The following is an 18,247-nucleotide window of genomic DNA, read 5'->3' as shown; positions in this document are numbered from 1 at the left end:
CTTTGATTCTGTCTAAAGCCACTTAATTTATTTCCCTATTTAAAATAACACACATGCACACTGTGTGCAGTGATTTTGTTCCGTCTAAACCTACTAGTGCAAAAAAATGCAGTGATTTTTTTTTTCTGTCTAATGCTACTAGTGCAGAAAAACCAAAATGTATCTTAAAAATGTGTATAAAAGGACTTTTATTTAGAGACAACATATAGTATACTTGGCACTGGATTCAATAACAGTGATCCAGCAGCACTTTCAAAAAAAGTATCCTGAAACAAAAACACACAAAATAAAGTGATGTATGGATGAGATAGCAGAAATGTGAGTGGAGACTTGGAGAAACCTAACCCTGCACTTCCTCCAGGAGCAATGAATAACTCACTCAGTCTTTGCTAACTGATATTCATGATTTTTCAGTTCCAAGAGACGCTTCCAAGGTATGCAGAAAATAAAGAAAGAAAAATATATGTGTGTTTTATTTTGGTAGTACAGCAGAGGAATTCACAGCCTAATGACCTTAGGGTCAGAGAGATACTATAGGCATTAAGGCTCTTGTCTTGCATGCAACCACCCACCGATAGTAGAGATAAGGCCTAGGAGGATTGCTCCATGACTTGGAAGCCAGCCTCACATGCTGGGGGAAAAGGCAGCTGAGATAGAGAAGGGAACACCAAGCAAAGGATGCTGGGAGAGCCCGCTCGGGATGAGAGATGAGTGCTGAAAGTAGCCTATGGACCAAACATGATGGCCGCTTAATACAACTTAATGCAAACTGTGACACCCAAAAGGAGAGAGAGAGAGTACAGGGGAATGTGTCTGCCACAGAGGTGGGGAGTGGGGGGCAGGGGTACTGGGAACATTGGTGGTGGAGAATGGAACCAGTGGAGGGAAGGGTACTCGATCATTGTATGACTGAAACGTAAGCACGGAAGTTTGTAAGTCTGTAACCGTATCTCATGATGGTTCATTAAAAAAAAAATAGTCCTCAAAAAAATAAATAAAATAAAAAAGTACTTACAGTTGAGAAAAAAAAAGAAAAGAAGATGCTTGCCTTGCATGCCGCTGACCCCCGTTGGTATGGGATATGCTACCCCAAGAACTGCCATGCAGAACTCCTAAGAAGTAAGCTTTGAGCCCCACCCCTCAAAAAAAAATTAAAGCCTATAGACCTATGAATTCTATTTTATTTAGAGACATGCAGTGACACCCTTGAAGTAGGAGTCTCCCTTTTTTGATCTAGTTTAGCATTGTGTCATTTGAGGTTAAGAAACCCCGTGCTTCCACTTGCATCTCTTCTCTGACCCCTCTTACCTTTCATCTACTGACATGCTGTACTCCTCACTGTTGCTGTGGGGGGGCGGGTGTGCTGGGGGCGGAGGGAGCAGGTCTGCCCAGTTCAGGCCCCCCTGTTTGGGCACTTTGGGTGTCCGTGCCCCTTTTTTGTGGCCTTGACTCCCTTCAAAACAAATAAAATTCAAGTCTTTTATTTTGAACCTTTCAAGATTTCTATTCATCACAGGTTAGTTATTTCCACAAATAGGGTCTTAGAACTCAAACAGAAAGAGAAAAGCATAATTTTGTTATTTTTAAACACTGTACAATAGACAATGCTAACTATTTCCGAGATTTTCCACAATTTAAACAGCAAAAAAAGCAATAAAATCCTAAATGAATTTTACAAGTCGTATCATTACTAGTGATCTTCTTGCAGCAATTAATTGCATTATGGATTATTATCTAAAACAAATGAGCTGTAGACATATTTTCTGAAGTGCCTTTCTGTTATTTAATTGCTGGAACCTAAAATACAATATGATACAGATACAATCTATTAGAATTCCACTCTTGCATTAAATCACTGGATATACATAATTTGTACTTGTCCATGAAATGTTTTAGGCACAATGAAATTACTAGTTTTTGTGAGAGAAGCAGGTGCAGGTGAAAGTAATTGCTGGAAGAACTAATATAACTAAGGACAAAAGGAATAGAAAAACTATTTTTCAAAGGGACAGAAGTTATAGTCATTTTCTATCAAATGAAGACATAGAACAATGATGTTGCCTGGACACTCTCAGTGGCTTGAAATTACACAAGTGCCCTAGTATTCTGATTTTAGACTTTCCATATTCTTTGACCTCAGGTAGATATTTTAAGAGTGCTCACTTTAAAATAACATTGGGTCAAAATATAAGTGAGAACAAGATATTTTTTATTTTCCCCCAAATTTTGTAGGGTATAGAAAATGAGAGTCTCTTGCCCGCATGCCTGGCTGTCTTCCCCGGGGCCACTCTGAGGGGATGGGCTCCAGCTTCCCTCCCCGCCCTGAGCAGAGCTCCCAGCGGCCGAAGACCACTAGAACCCAGCTAGTGGTCTTCGGCCCCTTTCCGCATGTTTGGACAGGCCTCACGCATGAAGGTACCGGCAGAGGAACCCAGGTGTGTGTAATCCCATCAACGGCCAACATCCAGACACTTAAAAGCAAGCTCCCAGAAGATATCTTATAACCTACTTTTTCCTCTGGCAGAAACTTGCAAGCTTCTTGCCCACATGGGACAGCCTCGCAAGCTTCCCATGGTGTATCTATATGCCAAAGCCAGTAACAAGCTGAATCTCATTCCCTTGACCCTGAAGCCTTCAGAGGCTTCTAAAATCTCAGGGATAGGACGAATGTAGAGGTTACTGAGACCACTCGAGCCACTCGATAATCAATAGGATTTTGTGATCATGATCATGATAGAAGATGAGTTTATGATATAGTTGTTTCTTAAATAATTCCTGATATCAGTATATTACCCTGGTCTTTTTACCTCTGTGGAAAACGCTCCTGGCTACACAGCACATAACAAGAGCTTTTTCAGCCTTAGTTTCAAGTTACGGGGAAAGAGTTGACAGGGAGTGTCTGTCAAGTCAGAGACTCTTGCACAATTCTGCTTCTGCACCAGTGTGGGCAAAGGGATAGGATGTTATAAATAAAATATGAGCGTCAGGCCTCTGCTTGATTGTCTCAAGTCTCTCTTCTTCCATGCAGGTGTCCTGTAAAGGACGCCTGAACATGTTTTGTGAATTCAACTATGCCTAGCGCCTTCCTCTTGATTTCTGGACACACATCTACTTGCAAACTCCATGAGTCCTGGGAGACCCAATATCATCAATCTGTCCTACTCTCACAGATTTGCTTTGTCCTTATCCCAATAACCACCAGATTTTATATCTTTTTTTTTTTGCCAATTTTACATCTTTTTAAAAATACCTACAGATATTAGTAATATGATTAGAGGAACAAATCTAAATGTTGAAGATGAGTAGTCAGAGTACACTGCATATTAATAGACAAGCATCACATATCTCCCATTAAGATACGATTTTCCTTCTAAATGCATAAGAATTTATCACAAGATATAACTAATATGTTAATATAGTTTATTTGACCTCACTGTCCAACTTGTAAAAGTAACTGAACAATATTTTAATTGTTCAAAACTGATGAAAAACACATGGTAGACTAAGATTAGATCTTTGGGCTGGGGGTACACCTAAGCAGTAGGGTCCATGCCTTGAATTACACTCTGAGGGGGAAGGGTAGGAGGGATGGAGAGAGGGAGAGAGAGGGAGAGAGAGAGAGAGAGAGAGAGAGAGAGAGAGAGAGAGAGAGAGAGAGAGAGAAACAAAGAGAAAAAGAAAGAGAGGAAGAAAGAAAATTTAGGGAGAAATGAAAAAAAGAAGAAAGAAAGGAGAGAAAAAAGATAGGAAGGAAGTAAAAGGAAGTAAGGAAGGAAGGGTGGAGAAGGGAAGGAAGGGAGGAAGGGAGGGAGGGAAAGAGGAAGGAAGGAAGGAAGGAAGGAAGGAAGGAAGGAAGGAAGGAAGGAAGGAAGGAAGGAAGGAAGGAAGGAAGGAAGGAAGAGAGGGAGGGAAAGGGGGAAGGAGGGAGGGAGGCAGGCAAATAAAAGCAATGTCAGATTCCCCCAGAGGAATGCCTTGATTTTATTCTTCTTTCATCCAAGTAGGCATAGTTTCAATCAGTGTAAAAGCTCAGGCGCAGAAGATGCCAGATAATCATGTTTTAGTCAAAGGAGCATGCTAAAATGCAAATGTCACATTCACTACAGAAGAAAGGAACAGATACTGGGGCTACAATAGCTAAAAGCCCCTAGTAACTACTTTAATCCAGTCGTGGTGGCATTTCCATCCTCTCAGAGAAACATACTAGAGTTCAAGATCAATTGGTTCTGTTCTCATTGTGGTGTGACTTGCCACATGTTAGCTCTAATAATGAACAGCCTGTAATTAGAAAAAACAGGACTTAAGTACCAACAAGCCTCCATCTGCAGCCCCCATCAGGAAAACAGCTGGCAAACAGCTGCCCCAGCATGAAGACCACAGGGAAGAGACCGGGCCACAGTGTGGCTTTGTAGGCACTTAACAGACTCACACTGGGAAGTTCCTTTCTTATGTTTTAGAGTAAAATAGGGGGATAGCAAGAAAGATTCATAAACTGAGGCAGGGTCTTAAATCTTAGGCTAACATCTTTTAGGCGTTTGATCTGTCCAGGCTCATGCATATAAAAGTTTAAGTGCCAGTATATCCTCGTTTTAAAATGTAACATATTTGGGAAAATGGAGACCAGGCTGGAGGGAAGGTGCCAGGGGTGGCGGGATTGGTCTTGGAATAACAGAATGCCTGTAACAAATCATCAGAAACAACTTCGTAAACCACCATGTGGAAATAAAGCGGGAAAAAAAATGTAACATAGCGGAGTGGCTGTAATTGCAGCAATTTTAGTTGTATTTTCTTGGTGGGACTGTGAAAAATGGATCCTTCACTTGTCTTGAAAAATTAATTCATGCTCCTGGTTTTGTTAAAGCTCAAGATTATCTGTCTTTGCTTCCAAATGGACAGAAAATGGACATTTGTTAAGCTGCATTGAAAATGCTCAAGCCTTGACGATTCAAATGCCATAACATGATTAGTCATGTATTATGTTTACTTAGCCCATTAGCATTTATCTGTAATCTTGCAATGTGTCATCCTTTAGAAGAATCTACTTCTTTGGTTTCCCTTTACTTACCAGATGTACTGCTGCCCCGGTCAGAACTATTATAGGATCCTCCTGTATTCTGGTCGTATGATTGGTTGTAAGGGATAGTTGGAGGGATTGTGTCATTTGCTCGATAATCTAGACATTTAAAGTGGGAAAAAAATATCACTTACTTTCACTTTGTTTTCTTAATCAATACTCAAGAAAGAAGATTTTAAAATATCAAGTTAATCAAATATATGTGATATACAAGTTAATCATATGAGTGTTCAGGAAGAAAAATCAAGAGAACATTAAGAGTTTTAAAAATGTCATCTAAGATTTATGAAAAATAAATTGTTTGCACTTTATATGAATCAGACTAAATTTAGGAATAAGAATTCATCTGAGAAACAATTTCATCTCTTTAAATTAATTATAAATCAGCTAGGGCAGAAGTCAGATTTGCTTGATTTCTTAACTCAGAATAATATAGTCAGAAAATAACTTTAGAAATAATTTAACAAATCAGGACAATATCAAGTTAGAATAGCATAAAAATAAAACTTGTCAGCAAGATTATACCTCACACCATAAGAAGACAAAGTATCTCAATCTTACTCCAGAAATGCTTCTGCTTAATAGGCAATAGTGAAAACCCAAATGATATACTCAACATTGAAATGCACTGCATAAATATCTGTCAGTTTAGTTACAATGCAGGGTCTTTATTAAAGTTTGATATACCAAGTCTGTTTATAAGCAATATTTACAATAAATCACAGAGATGATATATCTGTGCCAAGGAATGTTGCTGTTTTCCAAAGTCTACGCTAATGTTATATACTTTGTGTGGAGGATAATGTAACGATAGTTGAATACCACTGTCTATAAAAGCCATGATTGCAGGAACTATCTTATTCTTTTTTTGTCAGCCTTTGTCCTAAACTTACATATGAGCCTTAATAAATATTTATTGAATAGGAACGTTATTCCAACCAAATGTGTTCTAAAACTGGAAAAACACGCAATGCCAAACTATGAAGTTCAAGCATGCCACATGAATGTACTCAGATAAATAGTTATATATATATATTGTACTCTCCAGCTGCAATAAGCTTTCATTTTGGGAAGAAAAGTGGTAGTCTCAACTCAATCCTAAAGAAAATAAATCTATGTCTTTAATTATCTACAATATACCATACCCTGAGATTGAACATTTCTACAAAATTTCCCCAGTCTATTCAAATGAGAGTGATTCCTTATTTTCCTAGAGGTACAACTTTGCAAATCATGTTATTATAGCGGTAGCCTGAAGGAACTACAAAGAAATCAAATACCTATCTCTTTCAATGGATACCTATTACAATAGAAAAACATTCCCCTCAGGCCTAAAATACTATCTGCAGTTACAAGCTAACACTAAACTCAATTTAATTTAGGGTCTATCTTGACAGACATCAATCAGGTCAACCAAAGAAATTTAGGCTCTAAAATCATATATTGCAGCCGTCCTAGAAATAAAATGCTGTAGGAAAAAAATACAACAAAGTGTTCTCCACTTCTCCTGGTCAAGCTTAATTTAATTATTTTTCTTCAGTTTGCTATAAAAACGCCATTCGTTTATGGGGCCACGTAGAAGCAATTATCTTCCATTCTCAAGTGGAAAGAATGGAATCGTCTATTTATTTCACATGTGAGGTGTTGTGACGGTTGTACATCTGCCTCATGAATAAAAGATGGTCTGTCCAAAGCCATTCCTCACCTACGATTAAATTTAAATTAATCTCCAAACCATTTGAAAATACTTATATATTATTATAAAATCAATTTCCCAAGGTTATTGTTGTGCTAATTAAACTCTTTGACATGGGACATTTTGAAACCCCAAAAGAAGAGGACCTTAGTAACAAAAAAAAAAAAAAAGAAAAGAAAAAAAGAAAGATTTCACTTGCGAGTCCCAAGCCAGGTTGGATGGATCACTGAAGGATGAGGAGACCACTACGGACAGGGAGGGAAGTAAAGGCAGAGCGCCTCACCTTTGTTCAGTTTGTTTTGCTCCATGATGTTATACTGAATTGGTGCCACGTCCTGCTTCTGTTGTCCGGGTGGCTTCCAGTGCTTCTCGCCGGAGTCCCCGCTGCCGTTGTTCATGTTGTTGCTGAGGTTGGACTGGATGAGCTGGGTGGTGGCGTAAGGCGTGGGCTGCCCTGATGGATTGACAAAACGCCCGTCCTTCAGATTTGGGCTATTGAAGGTTTTCATCTCATTGATTTTGTTACTAAGGTCCACATCACCATAAACAGTTGACTCAGGGAGCATCAGATTTGTTTGTTTGTTATCCAGTTGGTTGTTATAATTTGCTATACAATCAGCTACGTGCAATGAAGAGGAAAAGGAAAAAGTCATTCTGCATGGTTATTCGTTTAAATTTGTTTGTCAGTAGCTTTGTGTATCATGGCAGAATTATTTATGTCAAGAGCAATGGGGTCTACGTAAGACTGATTAAAAAGGGTCAAGTATTTTCGTGTTTATCTTCTCGAGAAAGCCAATTGTAAGTGGGAATAAGAGAAGATACACAGAATTTATATAGAGGTTAAATAATGGTGAAGTTGTAGTGCTTATGTAGTAAAATAAAAACTCCTCCTAATTTAAGATAAATGTCTTTAACAACACCATTAATAGGAACTGTACTAATATAATCCTTGCCAACTTGAATTTTTTGTTGAGTTATTTAACAATTTGAAGGTACTAGTTAGCTACTAAAGCAACAGAACGAAGCATGTAAAGTTGAGAATACTACACCCCCCCCCAAAAAAAAAAAACGAAGAAAAACGAAACTCTGCCCTCAGATCAAAGAATTTGAGGTTTTAGTAATTTATAAAGTAGCTATATTTTTAAAAGATACAAGGAAGAGATACTACATAATGTTCCGGAGAGTTTCAAATTTGTCTCGGGGTCAGCCATGTGCAAGCTGAGTATCTTTGCCCTTTAGTATCTTTCAGGTTTTTGCTTTCCTCTTGTTTCCGTTTTGCTCTAGTTCTAAATATCTGCATGTTCTGCATCCACATTTGCTATATCATGTTTTAGTATGAAAATTTAACAAAACAATTTACTCAAACACACATATCTCTAAGCCAGACACGGAGTATCCAACACCCATGCAAGCGTACACACAGTGTATAAATATTTCTTAAGTCTTCGGGATTTCTTTCTATGCTGCAGAAACATGATTTAATTTCAGTTAATTTTCAATTATTTTGTTATAACGGCTATACAATTATTATAATGATTATTTTCCTCCCTTTGAAAATCTGCTTCCTTCTAACTATGATGCACTGACCTTTGATCCCACTTACTCCTTCAATAGTGAAACTAAATTAGTACAGTTAAAATTTTAATTACATGCATACTTAATGTGAATACTTTTAGGAAATTGCATTTTTTTCCCTTATTACTAACTACACTGCATGTTTTAGTTGTTGCTTTGGTTTCTGAGTCATACCCAGCTGTGCCCCGGGCTTACTCCTGCTTCGACACTCAAAGATCACCCCTGGTAGGGCTCAGGTGCTGGGGAATCACAGCCAGAACAATTCCATTCAATGCAGGCTCCTTACCTGTGGCACTTACTCTCCAGCCCTAACCATACTCTAATTCACCTTGCTCACTCTCCTTGCATACCGGTAAACTTTTTTTTGGTTGAAGGCACACGTGGAGATAATGGGAGTGAGAGAATACTCTAGTCAGGGTAGTATGTGACATAGGAGTGAACACCACATGGAAATGCATATACATGGGGTTTTCTTTTCGAACTGATGGGGAGGGAAAGGAAGCCTGTCTCCCGCTGGCTTGCTCTAACAATGTTTCTACACATTGGGCGGCCTGTGTCTCTCTAACCTGGGCGGCTGTAAGTAGTCAGGTTGCTGTCACTGTTCCCATTGCCCGCAGTGCAACAATTGATGGAGCAGTCATTGTGGTTGTTGCTACTGTTAGGCCACGTGTCTGCCAGCCACGGCTGTGTGGCAGGTTCACTGATGTTGAGAAGTCCTGGCCTAGAGAGAAGCAAAAAAATAATTATAATAAAAACAACAACAACAAGTTCTCTGTAAATTGCAACTCAAACATACTCCAGAATTTCTAGAAGTTTGTCCCATTATTCTCACAAGTAATTTGCTGAGCTCTGCAGCATAATATATTCTTTTCACAGTGACTATAACTGTGGTTGTACAAATCTCTTTGGGTCCCAGAGCTATCACTTTATAAATGGCAAGCTATGCATCAGACTTAAGCACCTCCAATATTTGCAATGACCCACTCTAATCAGGTATAGTGATTACAAATCAAACAGGAATTTGAAAGAAATTCAGGTATTTCCTTTTCTTTCAGCATCTGAGTTTGTGTTTCTTCATTCTGAACCTATTTAAAAAAAAATCATTCCTCCATCAATTTTGTTAAAAAAATAAAACTAGGGTTTTCTTTAGACAATGGACAAAAAGCATATGTGCATATTTCTTCATTGAAATCGTGTTTCAGAAATGGCAAGGTTGGGGCTTTGTGAATTCTTCAGAGAGCCTCACCACTGTTCTGATGCACAGTTCCTGTCTCCATTTTCTGATGATGACAAGGTAAAATGCCACCAATTCCTACACAAACAAAGGAAAGCTGTGGAGCTGAACCCGGTGAAACAAAGATGTGCACTGTAAGAAATATCAGCACCCGTGTATCATTTGGCACAACAGATGCTAATCCTCTTTTCCTGTGTGTTGTGGATGAGAAGTGTATTAACAGTTACTAATGGACGCCCTGGACCACCAAACACCAGATCGAAACTGGAGTCAAGGTCAGAAGCCCTGATGGTCTTTCCAACACTGACTCCATTTGGTAATTCAGCAAAAGAGGTATGCTTCAGAGATGTAACATACAGGTGCCAGGGATCAGGCTACAATTTTTTTTTTCTTTCTTGAAAATGTGCAATAACCATGCTTCTTGATCACCTGGGAAGAATTGCCCGGCATCTTATTCTCCATGATTCTGATTCTCATACTATACAGCTGAGGAAACTTGCAAACCATCAGTGCAAAAATGATGGTTATTTGAAGAGCAATTGACTACAATGGAAAAATATGGATTTATAACATGTAATGTATGCATGTTCACATACATATATTAATATATGTGTATGTATACAGATATATCATCCACATGCACAATTATACACATATAAATATAAGAGGATTTAAGTGCATAATAGGCACATATAACTATTTGTACATATGTACACATATATACCCATCTGTATATATGTATACTCCATATTATTCTATAGATGGGTGTAATATGGGTTATACATTTGTGGTAAGTATCTGTAAAAGTAAACATTTACTCTTTAACATGTGACACCCTGCTTTGTGATTTCTACAGGTGTTAACTCATTTAATCGTCAAAAGTCTATTAAGCTATCAAGTAGATACTATTATTATACGAATTAGAGTAGCAGTACAGTTGGGGTGTCCCACAATAATCTAGGATGCCATCCAGATGCAAAGGAGCGTGCTCAGATTTCTGAAATCCCCCATATACTCTTAATAAAAAGAAGGGGGAATGTCTGAAGTCTTTCTACTCAGAATAAGACCCTGAAGACAGCAATCTATTATAGCTGTTGATAACATGCTTTAAACAGCAATGTAACTGAACTGTTTTCATCTAAAACAATAAAATGCGAAGTATCCCCAGATAACTGTTTATCTTGACACAGATGTTAACCATGGAAATTCTGCATCTTGTAATCTTTTTGATTTCCTTATTTTGAGTTAAATCTGTGTGTGTTAAATAATCTCTGCATCTAGTAATATTTAGCTTGCCTTATTTTACTTGGAGCTGAAGCTGTGAATATTACCTTACAGGATTTACGAAAAATAATATACTTCATACTTGACACACAATATCATGGGATGTTGGTAGTCTGGGTCAAGTGGAAATTTTCTACAGTCTGACTTATATTTCAAAAGAATAGATACTATTATGTTACTATGGTTCCCTCAGAGAAAGATTTTTAAAGAGAATGTTTTGATATCATCCATGGGCTGAAAAGAACTTTTTTTTATATGTATGGGTGATTTCCAACAGAAAGTAGGCTTAACAATTCATATCCTAGCGTTCCATTTAGACTTAATCTTGGAATGCTAATTATTTAGAGAAGAAGGTGTAGCACTATAGCACTGTCGTCCTTTGATTTGCTGGAGTGGGCACCAGTAATGTCTCCACTGTGAGTGTGCTATCGCTCAAGACAGCCATGATTAGTGGCCCATCGTGAATCTCAAAATGTCAAATGTGCATTTCAGAAGTATCTGGGGAAGTCAAGGTCATAAGCAGATACTCAGATAAAAATGCTAGGATCCTTTTAAATATTCTCATTGACTGTTTTTATGCATTCAAGATGATGTGTTACATACAAGAGAGAGAGTAGAGATAAAATATTCAAAATAGAGCAGGGATTATGCTACTAATACTTGTCAAGTATTATATGATGAAACATACAATAAATATATTATCATGTGTGATTTTACTTTCAAGTTAATATATAAGTGGTACTTGTTTCGTCCTTGCCTTAAAAAACATCACTACTAGAGAAAGTAAGAAATTAGGATTTGATTTAAAAAAAAAAAGTATATTCTGTTTTCTTTCAAAGGGACAGATTTGTGACACAAAGGAACAGAGGGCAAAATTATGTGTCATGTACCTTCATTTCCTCTTAGTCCAGATATTCTACTCACTCAAAAAACAAGAAAACAATGACTTGAACTTGCAAACAAAAAAGTAAACTAGTGGAAGGTAGAACTGGGAAAATGGCCCTTGGCCTTGGCACAAGGGTTGCTTTAAAACCGTCTCCTTTTTTCACTCATAACCGGGGACACATTTGAAGCCAAGAAAAAATATAGATCTAAGAATCCTCAGCATGTGAGAGAAACACAAGGTTTGGCATGTCTGTCTTTCTGTTCTCCCACGGCCAGGAAATGTGGGGTTGGTCTTCTCCACCTGGATGACATAACTTTCTCTTCTCCTCAGTCTTTCTTGAGGATTTTTCTGATTGGCCATGTGGCAGTTCAGACATTATTTTGGGAGGACATGGCGGGGATGTTGGGCATAAATAAAAACAAAGGAACTGGAATAATTAAGTATTTCCCGACCCTTGTCTCGATAATTGCACCACAAGTTCTTTGCCCTCTTTATGTGGTCTGTTTCCTTATCACAATCTTCATTCTCCTTTTCCTAAGGATAAATATATCTATAATTTTGAGAACTAGAAGAGTTCTAGGTCAAGCTACTCCTTTCTTAGAAAAGAACTTCCAGACCCCAAAATTTTCTCTAAGGCTCCAGAATTCAGGGTTCCAGAATTCATTCTGTATGTCCTCCATTCCTTCCTTCCTAGGTGACTGCAATATCTTGCAAAAATCAATAATGTATGTATTGATTTTGCTGATATAATTTAACAAATTACACTTCTTGTGTTATGAAGAAAATAATATATTTCACTTTTTTGGAGGGGCCTACACCTGGTGGTGTTCAGGGCTTACTCCTGGTTCTGCACGCAATGATCATTCCTGGGAGGCTCATGGGACCATATGTGATGCCAGAAAATGAATCTGGGTCAGCCACCTGCAAGGCAAGTGTGCTACCTATAGATATACATTTATGTACAGTATAGATTCATCCGTATATTTAATCGATTAATAAATCAAATTCTGTAGTTTTTCTTATGCTACTGTGAGAGACAATTATAAGCCAAGAGTTTGGTATCATTCCATAAAGAACCTGTCAGGCCCTCTGGAATTAAACTTTAAAGGTTATTTCTGCATGGCGATACAGTGTACTTTCCAAATGAATCCTATACCCAGGAATTGTATTAATTTTCAGTCTGCCACTGAAACTAGCATTTGGTTATCTATGAATTTTTTCATTACTTCCTAATGTGGTATAAGCTTGCAAATTCCTTTAGAGCAGAAACCAGGCTTATGTTGTATATGTGGTGTGTGATGTTGTGTATGTGTTCGTGTGTAGAGGTCTGTCCAGAACACACAGAAGATGCTCATTAAGCACTTTTGGATGTTTTGATTAATAAAAAAAAGCTGAAGTCATGAATACACACGCACAGAGAGAGGTGGTTATACAATCAGGCATTCCAGATTTACCCAAGAGAAAATGTTCTGATGCCAGATGCCGTTTCATGAATGCCTGGGCTATGATTTAGATGGAATTCCCCTGGATGCAAAAACATGCCCTGGTTTAATTCTTGAATCAAGTGGATTTATTCCTTGTGAAGACCTCCCTAGCTGAGTCTTTTAGTGGCTGGCTTTGTTTCACAGTATAAAAACAGGAAGCTAGCAGCAGTACCCAGGAAAGAAAAGATTAGTGCTTATTGCCAAATCTGTACAGCATTAGCTAAGTGTCCAACACTTTTTTTTTTATCATTCTTTGTCAAATACTAAACTCAGTGATTTTTAGAAGGTGGTAGGTTCATCAGATTTAGTAATATTATCTTATTTGGAAATAGCCACATTATCCAACGGTACAGAGTAGAGCACTCAAAAAGTTAATTGAATTCTAACTATCAACTGATTTTGGTTGGAATGATTTTCCCTAGACTTTGAGCTACATGTTATGGTTTTTGCAAAATAAAAACACATATTATTGTGGAAAATCCTGAAGCTTGTCTCTTGTTACTTTCTTTATCTTAGCCCCTTTAAGCTGCTTGTCAAATCACTTTGTGATTTCTCTGTGAATACATTAAAGTTCACTGAATAATAATTACAAAAACTAATAAATATAGGATTGAGGTTTATTTTAATTAGCTTGTTGGAAAAAAAAAGCTTTGTGTTAACTGGCTACGAAGGTTTCTTCGTTTTCTTTGATTTCAACATATTTCCTTGGAAATGAAGAGCAGAACTGTGTTGAATTCATAATAAGAACAAACAAACATAACCTACAACTTCTGAGCAAATGCTGTCTTCAGCAGGTTTTCAAATGAACACTTTTTGTTTGATCATATCTGTTAACTAGCTATATTTCTTAATCTTCATAAATGCTATTGCTTAATTACTTTAACTCCTTTTAATCATCTGTTAAACCAGCAGGTCTACATTTCCCGGTTAAATTGCGCCCTCTTGTGTTCACCAACTGAGATACACAGGTCCAGCTTACAACTGCATTTAGGTGTGAAGACCTTGGTCCCAGAGCAGAGCCATACGGAGTATTTCTAAAAGAGTTGAGCAAATTTTACCTTTAAATGAAAACTTTTAAGCTAAAACAGTGCTGTCATCAAGGAAGACGAGAAGAAATAATCTGAAATTCCCTTTGGGAATCTATGAAACAAGTAGGATAATTACCTCCCTCCACTGCTCACAGCTTCGCCTCCTCTCTGATAAGTTACTAGAATGTTACAAGAAAAAATAATTAATAGACATGTTTATATTTAGTAGCATAAGTTATTACATATAGCAACTTTTCAAAATAGAATGTTTTCTCTTTTTCTGTAAAAATCCTGACATAAATCATCACGGCAAATGCCAGATTTCTAATTCAACTTGTATCCTTTCAGTTTGTATGTAGAATTAAATAAAAATAACTCTTATTTTTCAAGTGTGTTAAACATGGTTGAGAATTTAACCAAAGAAAATTCTACTATTCTTTTCTTCAATGTAACTATTACACATTTGCACATCAGCCATCCGATTTTGAATATATTACCAGATCAGATCATTTATTTTATACATAAAATCTTAAATTTGGTGGGAAAAAAACACTCAGACTAGTTTCCCAGAATTCTGATGACCAGTAAGACAAGTATGAATATTATAATAAGTCTTCCCTTTTCCACACTGAACAATATATGCCAAGTTTTGACTATTCATGTGACTTTTTAAAAAAAATGTGGTTTATAAAAATGCTTTTTCCATATTTTCATCAGAGGTTTTCACAGAGCACAAATAAAATATATTTGAACGCTCTTGAAGGCCTTCTCAGCTTAAACTTGGGCTATAAAAATTACAGCCATAACAAATAAAGATTTGCACATAGTTAGGCAAAGAGTTAAGCAGATTAGCTTTTCTGTAAATACAGACACATTTTCTAAGAAGAAATGTGTTTCCAAAAGCTGCCAAATTCTGCTACTTAGAAGAACTCGAAACTGGGAGTCTGCTGAGGAGAGATAACTGCTTCCACTGATTACAATAACTGGATTAGCACCGAGGAGGCACGGGCTCAGGTACCACTTTGACTGGAGGTGATGTGAAAGAAGACCCACTTGGAACAAAACCGAATAGACCAGAATTTTAGAATCCTGACTAGGGGGAAACGAAAAGTTTTATCTTTCCCTGTGCTTGGATATTTTGGTTACCTTTAGGAATGCTGACATGACGGCTAGAAAATTGCAAGGGAGGGAATGTGGGGTCGTTGCGAACTAAAGCCTTAAGTTAGCAGAAACAAATGCACCGCCAAGTATGAAATAATCAATGAGATGATTAGCATGTTAAATCATGCTGAGGGTAGAGACAGTGTGTCTATCTAATGAAAAACATGCAAACAAGCCTAGGATGCAGTAAGGAGTCATGAATAAATCACTACTTGGGATGGGATGAGAAGCAACACCAGTCATTTCTACTTCAAATGCATGCCTGACATGAGTAAATCAAGTATTGTGTTCCATCTTAAGTCCCTTCCCCTGACTTACTGCAAAATAAATAAATAAATAAATAAAAATAAAAACACCACAGTACAACACATGCCAAACTAACAAAGGAAGAAAGGAGGGTAAGTGCAAATATATACCTGTTGGTGTGAAGGTAAAAGACGGGACTGAAAAATCAAAACAAAATATAAACCAGTTATTAAGCTGAAGAGAGAAAGGGAACATATCACATTAGTATAAATCAAGCAGACAGCTGAACATAAAACAAATGTAAATAACTAAGCCCGTAGTTCTGACACTCTGATTTATGAATAAAACCAAATTGAGGTTAGAAAAAGAAACTTGTCGCTACAGGTACCATTCTGAAGTGTCTGACAGTCTAGCTTGGGAAGGAATTGCACTGGGTTAGCCTGGGAATGACCCTGCATTTACTAACATAGATTTTGCTCGGGCTTTAGTACAAACAGGAATCCTCTGCTATGAATCATTTCCAAACACTGGATGATGGATTCTTAAACAAGTATTATCAGGGTCTTGCTTGAGCCTTATCTGGAAATCTGAAAGTAAATGCTTATTAATGTGAACTAATAGTGCACTTAAGTATTTGTCAGAGAGAGAGAAAGAGAGAGGGAGAGAGAAAGAAAGAGACAGACAGACAGACAGACAGACAGACAGACAGACCACAGAAAAAATGAAAGAAAGAGTGAGTCCTAACTAGAACAAAAAAAGATTACCAATTGGACTGTTTTCTTTTGCTACAAGAAATACCTGATACCTTGACATGTAAATAGTGCAACGCTACATTTTTCTTACTGTAAAAATTTGTGATTGGATAAGGAATTTGAGGGTTTTAAATTTTAGTTTCCTTTCTATGATGTACATTTAGAAGCTTTCTAGAAGTGAATGGAACTTCATTTTTATTTTTTAATACCATATTGCTAATTACGTGATAGTACAATAAAGCCCCTTCTGCAGTTCTAAATCTTAGTGCAGTAAAACAGAGGTCTGAAAAGGAGCTGCCAGCCTCAGAAAGGGGCAGTCTCCCCTCCTCTGTCCCTATCTTTGCCCACCCCTGGGTGTGGGATCTCAGCAGAACGATCCCCATGAAATTTCATAAACTGAGGAGGCAGACTTATTCCCCCAGCTCTTCACATTACTTCATGATAACAAAAGCCAGGGAATCTACGTTATTCCCTTGGAGACTGAAGTCAGCTCTCAAGACATCCTTGATTCACACACATAAGATTATTGAGGATTTATTGTGGACCAAAAAACTGCCCCCCAATGCAGGTTGCTCTTCATATTGGCTTGTCCTGAAGAAATTTACTGGAGGGTTAGCGCGTAGGGGCTGCAAACTGGAACGCAACCCTTACAATGGTCACTTCTCCTCATCCCACTGTACTGCTGAGTTAGAACAAGAACGAGTGCCCAGACCTCAATGTCACACCCCCAAATTCTCATCCCATCTTTGCTTGCAGCACAGCAGTCCTTGCCTTAAGCATTCTATTGTGATTTCGTTCAGCCAAGACTTTTCAGAGAGTCAAAGTAATTTAGCTCCAAAAAAAAAAAAAAAAAAAAATTCAGAGACCTAGTAACAAGTCTTCATGGAAAAAAAAAAAAGAAAAAAAGAAAAGTCCATTTAGAAGTAAAGCTATTCAAACCAGAGTGGAGAGCCTGAACATTAATTTGCAATTACAAGGACATAGGGAAAATATGAAAAGCCCCACCACTGCTTCTAGCTATCTGGTAACCCCGGTGTGAAGAATGGAAGATGAGATGAAAAGAAGTTGGGTGAAGTGAAATTCTTAAGGCTCACCCAACCAAGAATAGGACTTAAGCCTCATGGCGTGCAGTAACATAGTCAACCCCGGTTACTCAACGATACCAGGGGTATCATGAGAATGTGAGTATGTGGAAATGTGCACTGCTGCCTTTTCTGGCAGAGGCTGTACCAATACCAACAGTTAAACCTAGGGGAGGAACGTTTTTTCCCTATTCCCCGATGTCACACTCCTGTTTGATGGCTAGAGGTTAATAGTCTCTTTTCACTTTATTTCTTTAAAATACCTTGCTCCCTCTTCTAATTATTGGCAATGGTTTTTGCCTAAGACATTTTATGATTTCAGAATGCACTTTTCCCCCCTAATTACATAGAAACAGAATTATATATATATATATACATATATATATATATGTATATATATATATATATAAAGTGCCAACCAGGCAAAGTGAGGAAAGCAGAATCAAATGCTCACCAATTACATTTGTAATTATGTTCTATGATTTCTGCTTAAACACAAGCTAGTTGAAAGAACAATGATATTAGTTTAATAGATGTTTCAGAAAGTGCACATAGGCAGCTGCCGGCATGCTTAAAGTCCATTAGTAGAAGAAAAGAAACATTTCAGAAAGGAGAATGCTTTCGCATCACTTATTTAGAATTCAGGACAATATCTAAAGAATTAAATCGTTCAAACTACACAGCCATAGCATTTCATCACAGTAAGAAACATAGGTTTCCTGGAGAACTTTAGCGATTCTGCATC

At 37.5% G+C, this 18,247-nt stretch overlaps 1 protein-coding gene across 3 annotated transcripts in view; it reads right to left on the bottom strand.

Moving 5' to 3' along the window:
* The window catches only part of ROBO1 (roundabout guidance receptor 1), a 1,139,823-nt gene that overhangs the window by 40,645 nt on the left and 1,080,931 nt on the right, over positions 1–18,247 (bottom strand). For all 3 annotated transcript variants that reach the window (XM_055125437.1, XM_055125438.1, XM_055125439.1), the window contains 6 exons: positions 15,839–15,865; positions 14,398–14,440; positions 8,912–9,066; positions 7,054–7,389; positions 5,066–5,173; positions 1,309–1,453 (listed from right to left, as the gene is read on the bottom strand). In XM_055125437.1, coding sequence (XP_054981412.1) covers positions 1,309–1,453; positions 5,066–5,173; positions 7,054–7,389; positions 8,912–9,066; positions 14,398–14,440; positions 15,839–15,865 — 814 coding nt within the window. The remainder of the gene's footprint in view (positions 1–1,308; positions 1,454–5,065; positions 5,174–7,053; positions 7,390–8,911; positions 9,067–14,397; positions 14,441–15,838; positions 15,866–18,247) is intronic.

The sequence above is a fragment of the Sorex araneus genome, chromosome 2 (assembly GCF_027595985.1).
Source record: "Sorex araneus isolate mSorAra2 chromosome 2, mSorAra2.pri, whole genome shotgun sequence".
In the NCBI taxonomy this organism is placed as follows: Eukaryota; Metazoa; Chordata; class Mammalia; order Eulipotyphla; family Soricidae; genus Sorex; species Sorex araneus.
The sequence above is the reverse complement of the archived record's forward strand: the minus strand, read 5'-3'. Positions and strand labels throughout refer to the sequence as shown.